Source organism: Plecotus auritus (assembly GCF_963455305.1).
Source record: "Plecotus auritus genome assembly, chromosome: 2".
Lineage (NCBI taxonomy): Eukaryota > Metazoa > Chordata > Mammalia > Chiroptera > Vespertilionidae > Plecotus > Plecotus auritus.
The window spans coordinates 189,245,207-189,257,742 of record NC_137771.1 but is presented as its reverse complement, the minus strand read 5'-3'; the positions used below and the strand labels follow the sequence as shown (position 1 = coordinate 189,257,742).

At 39.4% G+C, this 12,536-nt stretch overlaps 1 protein-coding gene across 2 annotated transcripts; it reads right to left on the bottom strand.

Moving 5' to 3' along the window:
* Positions 1-175: 175 nt before the first annotated feature.
* Positions 176-12,526, bottom strand: MRPL47 (mitochondrial ribosomal protein L47). 2 transcript variants are annotated; one of them, XM_080654147.1, is made up of 8 exons: positions 12,378-12,495; positions 9,975-10,095; positions 9,007-9,152; positions 8,185-8,245; positions 4,138-4,234; positions 3,595-3,725; positions 2,394-2,489; positions 176-420 (listed from the first exon to the last, which is right to left on the bottom strand). In XM_080654147.1, exons 5-8 carry the CDS (start codon positions 4,207-4,209, stop codon positions 297-299), a joined length of 423 nt encoding a protein of 140 aa, XP_080510273.1. In that variant the 5' UTR covers positions 4,210-4,234; positions 8,185-8,245; positions 9,007-9,152; positions 9,975-10,095; positions 12,378-12,495; the 3' UTR covers positions 176-296. The 2 variants fall into 2 exon arrangements, with proteins under 2 accessions (XP_080510273.1, XP_080510272.1); XM_080654146.1 differs by lacking the exon at positions 9,975-10,095 and having other exon boundaries at positions 12,378-12,526.
* Positions 12,527-12,536: the final 10 nt, after the last annotated feature.

Sequence of the window (12,536 nt, the reverse complement as noted above, 5' to 3'; positions counted from 1 at the left end):
GTAATTACTGCACAAATTTTCTTCTAAATAATTTCCTTTCAATGTACACAATTCTGTGCACCGGGCCACTAGTAATTTATAAAATGGGAATTAACCTGAACTTGATACCTGATTTTTAAAAAATCTGATAGAAGCATGACCACTTCCCAAATTAGCAGGCCATATTAACACTTAAAACAGTTGGTAGTCATTTACTAAAACACGGTTTCTTTATAAACCACTTGACATATAGTTACTTTCGTATATAGACTGTTTATGTAAGAAAAACAAAATGGTAAATTAAGAGTTCAGACATCTTAGACAAGACTTGACTTCTGGGCTTCAGAAAGATGTGGAAACTTTTCCTGAAGAAGTTTTGCTTTCTTTTTCTCTAAATTTCTCTTCCTTATTTGGATCCGGGCGTATTTCTCCCGTTTCAGTCTAGAATAAAAGTAACACAGCAAATTATACAGAAATCTTTCTCTGTTAGTCAATACTATCAAACTATGTCCAAATCAATTATTTAAAGCCTGAATCATGACAGTCTCGACATTAGGTGTGTCATGTATATTATAAAACTGGAACAATCACAATAAATCTACAGGTCAAAGATAAATGTGAAATCAAAGTTTCTGTCAGTCGGACATCCCCTGAGGGCTCCTGGACTGTGAGAAGGCACACACCAGGCTGAGGGACACCCCCCTGCCCCCCGTGAGTGCACGAATTTTGTGCACCAGGCCTAGATCTAGTACTGTAGATAAAAGGGTTTTGGACCCAATTTCACTGGGGGTGGGATTTCCCACACCACCAACAAGCAATGGTCAGACACCACCAGGGTGTGGAGAATTTGACTCAATTCTGATACTACCTACCCAGAGATGGTGCCAGAGGTTGTCACCTACACTTCTGATGACTCCTTGGACTTCAAACACCAGTCACAAATTCAAGTTGTTACCTGTACTTCTAACTGACTGGCTAGAACAGATCACAGAACTAAGGAAACCTGTTTACTCACCAGCTGATTTGTTATAAAAGGATATCACTTAGGAACAGCCTGTCAAATGACATGCATAGGGCAAGGTTTGGGGGGAAGGGTGGAGTTTCCATGGCCTCTCCCTCCAGCCACCACTCTCGCCAAATCTCCATCTGCTCACCAAACCAACTCTCCTTCCCTGTCCTTTTGGGATTTTCTCTTTATGGAGGCAACATCACATAGGCACTACTGGTTAAATTATTGACCATTGGCAATTGATTCAACCTCCGCCCCTTTCCCTTCCCCAGAAATCAGGGGGTAGGATTGAAAATTTCAATCATCTAGTCAAAGTTGTTTTCCCTGGCAGTCAGCCTCAACCTTGGTGACTTCCAAAAGGCATCATTAACATAACAAAAGACACATTTTTCTCTTTCTATTTTTCTGGCATTAAGAAATGGTTTTAGGAGCTCTGGGACAGAAACAGGGACAAAGTAAACACATATTTCTTACTATAAATCACACCATGACCACAATAGGTAAAACTAGAAATACAGAAAGATAGCTGGTTTGGTGGGGTAGATAAATTAAAACTGTGATTCTAAAGCATACTAAAATACCTTTAAGATCAGTTTATATATTTCATTCATGTTTAAGTTATTTTTTATAGTTTTTTATTTTTGGATATGGAAACAAGCTTTGGGGGGAGAAAGTCAGTATTTAAAGAAATCTTGATGAAAGTTGGACATGCTATCTAATGCAGTTCTTAAAAGCTGTGGTTCTTGTGCTGCTAGGATTTCCCCTTAAATTTCCAGCTGCTTTCCTGCCTTGAATTCTGATCTCTAGCATCTTTAGCCAGTAACCCTGTGGTTTCCACATTCTTGTTTTTTGGTAGCCACAGTTAAGGAGTTGAGTGGCACCCTTTCCCTGGAAATCACAAACGTGCAATTCTTCTCCCTTCCAATAGAAGTTCTGGGGATTTCATCAACCTTGCAATAACATTAGCTCACATTTTATGCAACTAAAGTATCTGGACCTTCCTTTTAACATTATAAAAAGATTTAACCATTTGCTTACATATAGATTGAAGAATCGAAAGGCAATAAAACTTTTGAAAGGATATACACTAGAACAGCGGTCACCAACCTTTCAGACCTCACGGACCACCAGTGGTCCGCAGACCACCAGTTGCAACTGCTGCTCCAAAAGTTTCCTTAAACCAGTGGTCGCCAATCTTTCAGACCTCACGGACCACCGGTTGGCGACCACTGCACTAGAAAGTTAATAGAAGACTTTCTGGATGGTGAGATTATATAAAACTTTAATTTCTTTTTTACCTGATTTTTCTATTTTTTCCACAACGAATATATATTTATTTGTGTAAAAGCTTAAGGCATGTCATCTGATGTAAGGGTGTTTCATTAGTAAGGGTGCTTGTGCTCACCTGTCAAAATGTTCCACATAGGGCATTGCAAAGAATCGTTTCCTATTGTACCTTTTATTTAGGTACCAAGGTATAGGCCACTGCTTGAACTTGTGCCTGCAAAGAAAGCAAGAAGGTATCGCCTTACAGAAAACATTTAATACATTTGCAAACAGACACAGGGTTTTAGCTTTCTTTGGATTAAATATGTTGTCAATAAATCAAAAGCAAAATAAAAAAACACGGAAGAGAGTAACACTCCTAAGAGATTCTAAAATTGACACAGATTCTCTCCCCATTCCCACCCTTTCCAAATTGACCGCAACTGGATTAATCCAAATAAGAATTAGTAGAAAATAAAATAGTTCAGAGTATTTGGTTAGATGTTTTAGCAATTTTCCTCTTTTCTGCATTGGATTACGTGGTTAAAGATTGCACAGCTACTCTCCTAAATGTGGCCCAAGCAGCTCCATTACCCCAAACTCCACTAACTCATCAAACGAGTAAGCACTATTATGTAATGTAAGTTCAACCACCCAAAATGCCTTCTCCACTTTGCTGGCCAATGTTTAAAATTCTATTAACAATGTTTCCTTTTGGCAGCTCAACCTAAAAGTAAATAAACCCCTGCCAGAGAGAGAACTCAGTGGGTCTTTTCAATTATTTCTATCTCAGTATAAATGTTTATTATCAGATCTTTTCCCAAGGTCTGGTAGGACTTTGGGAACTGGACTTAGGAGACAAGATTAAACTGTTTCATAACTTGTTCTAGGGCTTATCCTGGCTCATGTGGCCTTATTCCTCAAAAACTTCCTTTCAATAGTCCCAGGTTCTCAATAAGTAAAGAGGACAGGCATGTGTCCTAAAATTAGCTTCATGGCATTTACCACCCTCTAAATTACATATACACTATACATTTTTCTGGGGAAAGGATCTATAACTGTCATCAAATCCTCTAATGATCATATGATCCACATAAGAAGATTAACCACTGTGATAAAGCACCTTTAGATAAGTGAATTATGAGAGTGGGATGCCTGGACTACTAGATAAATCTACCCTCGTTCATATTCTGGAGCTCCAAAGGGGTTTTGGGACCTCTGTTTATATTAGATATATCTCTAATATAGTTAATACACCTTATACAGTGAGATACTTGACAGGGGAAGCAGCAAGGGACTTCCACTCTCATCTTAGAAAAGCCACAATGTCAACTATGTACCAGATGATTCTTCCAAAGATGTCTTTTCTCCAGGCACCAGGTCTAGGTTTTTCTTGACCAGTCTGAAGCAGCCTTAAGGCATCTTCTCGTTCCTGGACAACTTTATCTAGTGCATCCATGGATTCTATTACCTGAGAAGAGAATATAAAGATATAATTTCAATCACCTACAATAGAATTCCAAAGAAAGAGGACATATAAAGATTATGCCACAGAAAACCTATGAATATTTTTGTCCAAGAGCCATTCCATCAAATATCTCCTGCAATTTCACCGCTAGGTATCTACCCAAGATAAATAAAAACACATGTCCTCCCATATGTTGGGAGTTGCAGGGAGGAATGGGAAGTGACTGCAGATGGGCATGAGATTCCGTTGGAGGTGATGGAAATGTTCTAAAATTAGGCAGTAGTGATGGTTCTACAACTCTGATATTTAAACATCAAGCAGAAATAAAAAGCATCTATTTGACAGGAAATACAGGAACCATTCACTCCTCCTGTTAATTTTATCCCACAAAACAGCCAGCCTCCCACAGCCTTACCTTTTCTAGCCGCTCCGGGCTTGGCATTGGTAGTATCTGCCGCTTGGCCTCCTGCTCTAGAGTTAGGAGCATGTTCCTTTCTTTCAGAAGGACATACCTATATCAAAACACAGAGCTTGTAATGCTATTTTGTGACAACGTTAATAAAGTTGCAATTTAAAAATTGTTTTATTTTATTTTATTCATCTCAGAGAGATGAAGGGAGGGAGAGGGAGATAGAAGCATTAATGTGAGAAAGAAACATTCATCAATTGCCTCCCACACACACACCAACCAGGGATCGAACCCAAAACCTGGGTACGTATTCTGACCAGGGAATCGAACCTGTCACCCCTCAGGGCTAACATGCTGACCAGGGCTAAAATTGTGATTTTTGACATAAAAATTAATGATCTGTTCTCAAAAGTCTTTTAGAATCTCGATATACAGAATATCATTACAAAGAATAATCCTTTAAACAGAGCTATATCTACTCTTACTCATTTGTTCAATAAATTTCCCATGTACCACATATTGTATTAAGTGCCAAGGGAGTTACAAAAAAGCATAAAATATAACCCCTATATTTCAAGTGGAGAGAAATGAAAGATAAATGATTCAGTCAGTGCCTGTTATATGCTAAGCAATGTGTTACACACTTCACATAAGTTTCATTTAATTCTTATGACTACCCTTTGTGGTTATTATGTCCACTTTCTAAATGAAGAAACCAAGGCTGAGAGAAGCAGGGTATTCTCGAGCACATAACTACTAGGAATTCAAGCTTCACACCCTGGGCTCCCAGTGTGCCACACCTTCTCTACTTTACTCCACCAGGCGGCCTCCGGAGCTGCAATGAAATGTGGTGTACGAGTGGTACAGACAACAAGTACCAGAGGAGTAAGTGGGAGAGAGGAGACGTTTCTTCTAGCCAAGGGATCAAGAAAAGCTTCACAGAGATGGGATTTGTTAGACTGGAAAGGAAAGCAAAGCAAAATCAAAGGTGCTGAGTGGCAAAGCTGAAGTGAGGTTAGGTTTTGTTTGATTAAGAATTAGAGCTGAAGGAAAGGAAAGGAAATAAATGTGGAGGGCACTGAAGAGGAGACAAAGGAACTGGGGTACTTTATGCTATGAAAGGAAACAATTTGGGGGGAAGCAGTGGCAGAAGACAGTTTGGATTTTGCCATGATGAAATTTTTTTTAAAAAATTGATTTGAGAGAAAGAGAAAAAAAAACACACATCAATTTGTTGTTCCTCTTATTTATGCATTTGCTTGTTGATTCTTATATGTGCCCTGACCAGGGATCGAACCCACAATCTTGGTGTATCAGGACAACACTCTAACCAACTGAGCTACCTGGCCAGGGCTAGCCACGATGAATACTGAAACAGCCCTAACTAGCCTTTTACTATTAACTCATTGTAACAATGCTTTAGGCACATATTGCAAATCTTATTTTTAATATGACTTATTTGTCTATAATAAATCTGTGCTGTTTTACACATAACACTTCTGACACCAAATGAGAGTTTTTTCCCCCTCTCTGTCCTCACCTCCCCCCCCCGCCCCCGCATTAACCCCTTTTCTGTCCTCTTGACACCAAATGTGTTATCTTTCCCAACACCACTTCTCCAACTCTGACACTACTTGGAGTTAGCACCAAATTCCAGAGTTAAGGGCTCACTTCACAAGACTGGCCCCCACTTCAGATGCCAACAGCAAGTTCCAGGGCTACCACACATCTGACTGAGTGACTGTAAAGTGGGAGTTCCAATGACCCGCTCCTTGGGTTCAGGAATTTGATAGAATGGCTCACAGAACTCAGGAAAGCACTTTACTTACTATTACTGGTTTAGTACAAAGGATACAACTCAGGAACAGCCCAATGGAAGAGATTCAGAGTTGCTGTGCTTTCTCAAGGCATGCCCCCCTCCATGTGTTCAACAACCTGGAAGCTCTCCAAACCCAACTGCTTAGGGTTTTTTATGGAGGTTTCATTATGTGGGCATGATCGGTCAAATCACTGACCACTGGTGACCAATCTCAATCTCCAGTACCTCTACCCCTTCCCAGAGGTGAGGGTGGTGGTAAGCCTGAAAGCTCCACCCTTCACTCATGCCTTGGTCTTTCTGATGACCCGCGACCATTCTGAGGCCCCCCCTCCCTCACCAAGAATTGCCTAATTGGAACAAAAGACACTCCCATCACTCAGGAAATATCAAGGGGTTTAGGAGCTGTGTCAACGAATGGGGACAAAAACCAAATAGATATTTCCTATTGTATCACACGATACACCTATAATATCAGTGGTTCTTACAAGCATTTTATAATTCTGTGATCTGCCCTGAAAGAGAAATAACCCTGTAAATAGGGGGATAAAACTTTAAATGCCTACTACAGTGCTTAGCCCGATAACAGTTATGAGTGAGGTGAGCTTGGTGGAAGAGAGGATGGGTGAGAAGCGGCATGCACTGCTCCGGGCAGAGGCTGCATACACCAGCCAGTTGTAGCCCTGTGGCCAGTGCTGCCACATCACAGGTCTGATTATTAAAGAGCAGCCAGAAGTCTTTATTTTTGTGTGAAATCTCTCAATTTAAAAAATACAGTAAAGTCCAAACAAAACATATCTTTGGCTAAATATTGTCATTTAATGTAGGGGATGGGAGGGTGGGGAAAATATGTGAAGGGGGTCAAAAAGTACAAATTTCTAGTTATAAAATGAATAAGTCACGTGTCTACAGTTAATAATATTGTATTTCATATTTGAAAGAAGCTAGGAGAGTGGATCACAAAAGTTCTCATCTCAGGAAAAAAGATTTGTTAACTATGTGTGGTGATGGATGTTACCTGGGCTTATTGCGATGATCATTTTGCAATACATACAAATATTGAATGATTGCGTTGTACACCTGAAACTAATATGTTACATCAATTATACCTCAATAAAAAGTATATATATACTTTAACAGTCAATTAAAAATACAACCCTGTCTTAAATCCTCTCAACTCGAATTCATCAGGAGAAACTGCCCCAAAATCTACATAAATTCCCAATTAAATGCACCCTCCAACACACTTTTCCAAAGATAAGCTAAAGATTTCAGATCATGCAAAAGGTAATAAAGAGGAGAAGGCCTAAATGTGACCAACTCTTCTCCATTTCATTTTATTAGCTTACTGGAATTGTTAATATAAAGGTGTAGTATGACTGGTAGCAATAACATTTCTAAACTCCTAACTACTTGAGAACTCTGGTACATTTGTCTTAATATAACTTAACCTGTCATATTTATAAAATCTATAATGATCTTATGTACCATCCACAGTACTGTGAAACAAACCACTTTGCTCGATTTCTTACGGCACATAAAGTTTATACCTCCTTGTTATACTAAACTGCTTCAAACACCTAGATCAAGCATGTCAAACTCATGGCCTGCATGTGGCCCACAACGAATATTTTTGCGGCCCAGCCAATATGACAGTATGTAAGAAACATTTTAATAAATATTTTGTAGCTTAATTTTTACAATATCCTGTTATACATAATTATTAATAACGAACTACAATGTTCGCTAATGACTGATTACTATAATCGTGTTGCATTCATTTCCTTTACGCGCCTTCAACTCCTTCCTCGCAGGCACACCATCTCTCTCACTGATACTAGCAGCGAATATTTTAGCAGCTGATTGCCACCTAATTAGTCTTGGACTGACTTGTTTGGTGTGTGCGACAGGAAATATTTCGCTTTCGGATAACAAGAAAAATAGGTTTATTTGCGTTACGCTTATTAATTTGTGCAGTTATTCAGTGTCTGGTAAGTTAATGTTCAAGAAAAAATATTAATTTTTATTGAAATATTCTATTATTTTATGTTAACGATGACTCATTTATTTCAGCCCTTTGTATTCAGCATGTCTCTATCAAAATAAACCTACGTTTCTATGAAAATTGGAGCTTTTGTTTTTTTGCAGCCCACATAAACTTAAACCTTGTTTATCTGTTGCATGTTAGTCTTTGAGTTTGACATGCTTGACTGAGTTCATGTACTCAGTATACTTACCAAAGCTTATGTAAATCTTCATTACTTTTGTTCCTTAACTGCTGACAGGTCCATGCAGCTCCTAGTAAAAGAATAAATTCGTAACATGAAATAATTTTCTAGCTATATGTCCTTTGGCAAATTACTTAACCTTTCACACCAGTTTCCTTATCTGTAAATGTATTATAGCTTTATTATATTACAGTATAAAATGCAATTAGAATTAAATTGGGGTTAAATTAGCTAACACATGAAAATATGAGTAATGAGACTGGCAACAGCATTCAAAAATGTTAGTATGACTATAGAATGTATTTTCATAGTTTAAGGTAAAAATACATCATTATAAATTAATTTTCAATCATCTCTAAAAAATAAAATTTAAGCCCTGATCAGGTAGCTCACTTGGTTAAAGTGTCCTCCCAATACACCACAGTTGCAGGTTCAATCTTTGGTCAGTGCACATGTAAGAATCAACCGCTGAATGCATAAACAAGTGGAGCGACCAATCTATGTCTGTCTGTCTGTCTCTATCTCTTTCCTTCCTTCTCCTCTCTCTCTCTCTCTAGAAATTAATAAAGTAAAAAATATATATATTTTTAAATTAAATCTAAAACAAATCTAAACATCAATTTAGTGAAAAAATTTAAGCCTCCTCCTCTTCTAAACCTTTTGCCAAGCTGCCAAGGAAAAATTAACTCTATTATATCGTCCTTTTAATTTTCACTAATAGACATTCCCAAAGGAAATTAAAAAAAAGTAATTCCTAAATTGGATAAATAATCCCAACATGCTGGATGGTTCAAAAAATATATTTAATACCAATCAATCCAAATACCTCACCAGATTTCACTTTTTCTTCTCCCCAATTCTTTGGGTCATCAAAAAATTCTTCCAATCCTTTTCTTGATAACGTGGTATGAAATATTCTACACTGGGGTAAAGATGTGACACTTGGTATATTCTTAGGCAACAGAATAAGGGAAAACCTGCAATTGAACACATATAAACAATTGCTACCCTATAATTTCAGAGGTAGTATATTTACATTTATATTTTAAGGTAACATATGTAGATCCTTCATAAACTGCTAGTTGGCATATGAGTAGATTAAAATTATTCTGAAGGTTAATTTTGCAACATGTATTAGAGGCCCCAATGTTTCTTCCCTAACTCATTAAGTCCACATCTAGAAATTTTAACTAAAGAAATATCATAGATGGAAACTGGCAAATTTAAATATCTATTAAAGCATTATATATAATATTAAAAAGATGATATTGTAAATGTGCAACCATAAGTGGTTTAAAAAATTATGTGTCCATATGACAATCTATTATGTGGTAACTTAAAAATCATGTTTTTAAAGAATATTTAATGCCTGGTAAATAATTTAAAATACAATAGTGGAGCATGTCACAAGTGTTGCATTCCTACCAAAAAAAAAAAATAAAAAAAATAACCTGAATTTAATCATGAGGAAACAATCAGACAAACCCAAATAGAGAGGTATTCTAAAAAAATTGATCTTATAAAAAAGATGTCAATGTCATGAAAGAAAAAAGGAACCATTCTGGATTTTAAAAGATTAAAGAGACATGACAACTAATGCAAAAAAAATGAATGTTGTTTGGACCCTGAATAAAAAAATAAGAAAGAAAAATATTATCAGGACAATTGAGGACATTTGAATTTGGGCTATAATAGTAGTGGAATAATAGTATGTATCAGTATTAAATTCTTCAGTGTGTGGATTATTGGCTCAGTTGATAGAGTGTCGGCCAGGTTTGATTCTGGTCAAGGGCATGTACCTGGGTTGCAGGTTCCTCCCCAGCTTGGGCCCTGGTCAGGGTGCGTGCAGGAGGTAACCAATTGATGTGTTTCTCTCACACCAATATTTCTCTTGGTCTTTCCCTCTCTCTTCCACTCTCTCTGAAAATCAATGGAAAAATATCCTTGAGTGAGGATTAAAAACAACAAAAACATTGTTCTTGTTCTTATGAGATATATGCTGAAGTGTCATGATGCTTGCAATTTGGATGTGCCTCAAATAGTTCAGGGGGGAAAAAGGCCTGGATATAAAGAGATAAAGAAAAAATGTAACAAAATGCTAAGGGTTGATTAATACAGATAAAGAGTATATGGTTATTCTTGGTATAACTTTTCTGTTGTTCTGAAATTCTTAAAAATAAAAAGTTGGGGAAACAGGGGTAGAACACAAGAATGCATATATGTAAATATAGTCCTTATTTTATTTTAAAACTAGAGGTCTAGTGCACAAAATTCGTGAATGGGTAGGGTTCTTAGCGGCTGCTGGCTGGGGCCTCCCTTCCCCAGCTGCCGGCTGCCGGCCAGGGCCTTCTTTCGTTCAGCGCTGCCCCCTGGTGGTCAGCGCACATAATAGCGAGCGATTGAGCTCCCAGTCTGTGGAACTCCCCAGGGGACACTTTGCATGTTAGGCTTTTATATATGCCAAGTTAAAAAGGGCAGGAAATCTGTTTATCTCTGAGTGGTAGAATTAGAGTTGATTTTTGTTTTTTTCTTCAAAACTAGTGGCCTGGTGCACGAAATTCGTGCACATTAAAAGGGGATTAATTAGAGGAAATAATTTAATATTGCTATTTGCCCTTTCTCTATAATAGAAGTGTCAGACATGAAAGAAAATTAGTAAAATGTATATGAAAAGCTTCCTCCTGTCAGAGTCTGGGGCGCACCACGGGACCCAGAGTCAAGTCCCCGCCCACCCACATGTGCCTCAAAATAGTGTGAGACCCAGACCCGCCGGCCTCTGCCCCCATTGGGCTAGATCCAGACCTGGCCAGTCCCACCCTTGTCAAGCCCCGCCGGTCAGGGAACATAGCCTCAGGTCCCTGGCCCGGCGCCAGGATGGGGGGTGTGGCCTGAGGTCCCCCAGCCCAGACTGGGGCGGGGGGCATGCCTTGAGGTCCCCCGTCAAGCCCTGCCAGGTGGGGGACATGGCCTGAGATCTCCTGTCAAGCCCTGCTGGGGGGGGGGGGGATGGCCTGAGGTCCCCCGTCAAGCCCCACCAGGCGGGGGTGGGGGGGTGCAGTTTCAGGTCCCCCATCAAGCCCCACTGGGCAGGGGGCATGGCCTGAGTTCCCCCGATCCAGCACTGGGGGTGTACCTTGAGGTCCCTTGTCAAGCCCTATGGGGGCGGGTGAGGGCATAGCCTCAGGTCCCTGCTGATTGCTCCTTAAGGCTCCTTATGGGAACTCTGGCTTCAGCTGTGGGTGCAGCCATCTTTGTGAGGGAATGATGGTCAATCAGCATATTCTCTCTTTATTAGATAGGATACTTGACCCTATTTCCAAAGTGTCTGCAAATGAACATAAATTATTCTAATAAAGAAATCTAAAATTAATCTTTAAGGAAAAAGGAAAACTAGATGGAAGAAACAATGGATTCAAGTTTGCCACCTTGATCAAGTTACAACCTCTGAGCCTCTGCAAAATGAAAACAATATTGCTTATCTCTAAAGTTACATGTAATATGTAGCAACACTGTAATATAACAGATGCTCAATAATTGTGTTGGATTCAAGAGCACATCCATTACTTCCTTTTAGGAAAAAAAAAATCGGACATACCCAACTATTTATAAAATTCAAATCATTACAGACAAAAGCCAGTAAGAGGGAGGAAACATATACCCTCCTACAGTAAAAAATGATCCGTCTGACCAAAAGACAACCTGACTTTCCAGAAATAATGAACACCATGTGTAAGGTGTTCCTTTCTCCCACCTGCAAGGGCAACTTTTCATTTACTCGGCTACTTTCATTTATTCACTCAGCATCACTGAACAATCGCTTTGTGACATATCCCAGAAATAATAAGGCCCCTTCTTTATCCATCCAAGCTTGACACTCCCAAAGCCAAAAGCTCTTCAGTGACGTTTTCCCCCAACTCCCACAGCCAAACGGCTACTTCTATACCTCTACCTTTAATCCAACAAGCACTGGGCATCTGCAGACCCCAGGTACAGCCTAGTTCACAGCAGGTGACAGCAAAATGAGGCAGGAAGGGAAACGTCGTCAGTGGGCGCCTTGTACGAAGTCACTCATTCCTCCCAGAGTTGGCTTCGGGCTCAAGCCAATCCGGCGACCTTTCCATCCCTGAGCTGTTCTCAGCATCTTTGCAACCAGACAAGATCCCCAGTTGGAGAGGGACAAACCTTCTCCTCACGTCACTTACCCTGTGCCAGCAGGGACCTGAGGGCTTATTAACGACCTGGCAGTCTTCACGGCGGCTGACACTTTCCTGCAGAGAATGGCTAACCTGGTAGCAGCCATTTTTCTCGCGTAAGCAAACCGCGTTCTCGTCAACAGACGCGTCACTTCCTGTGCGTCACTC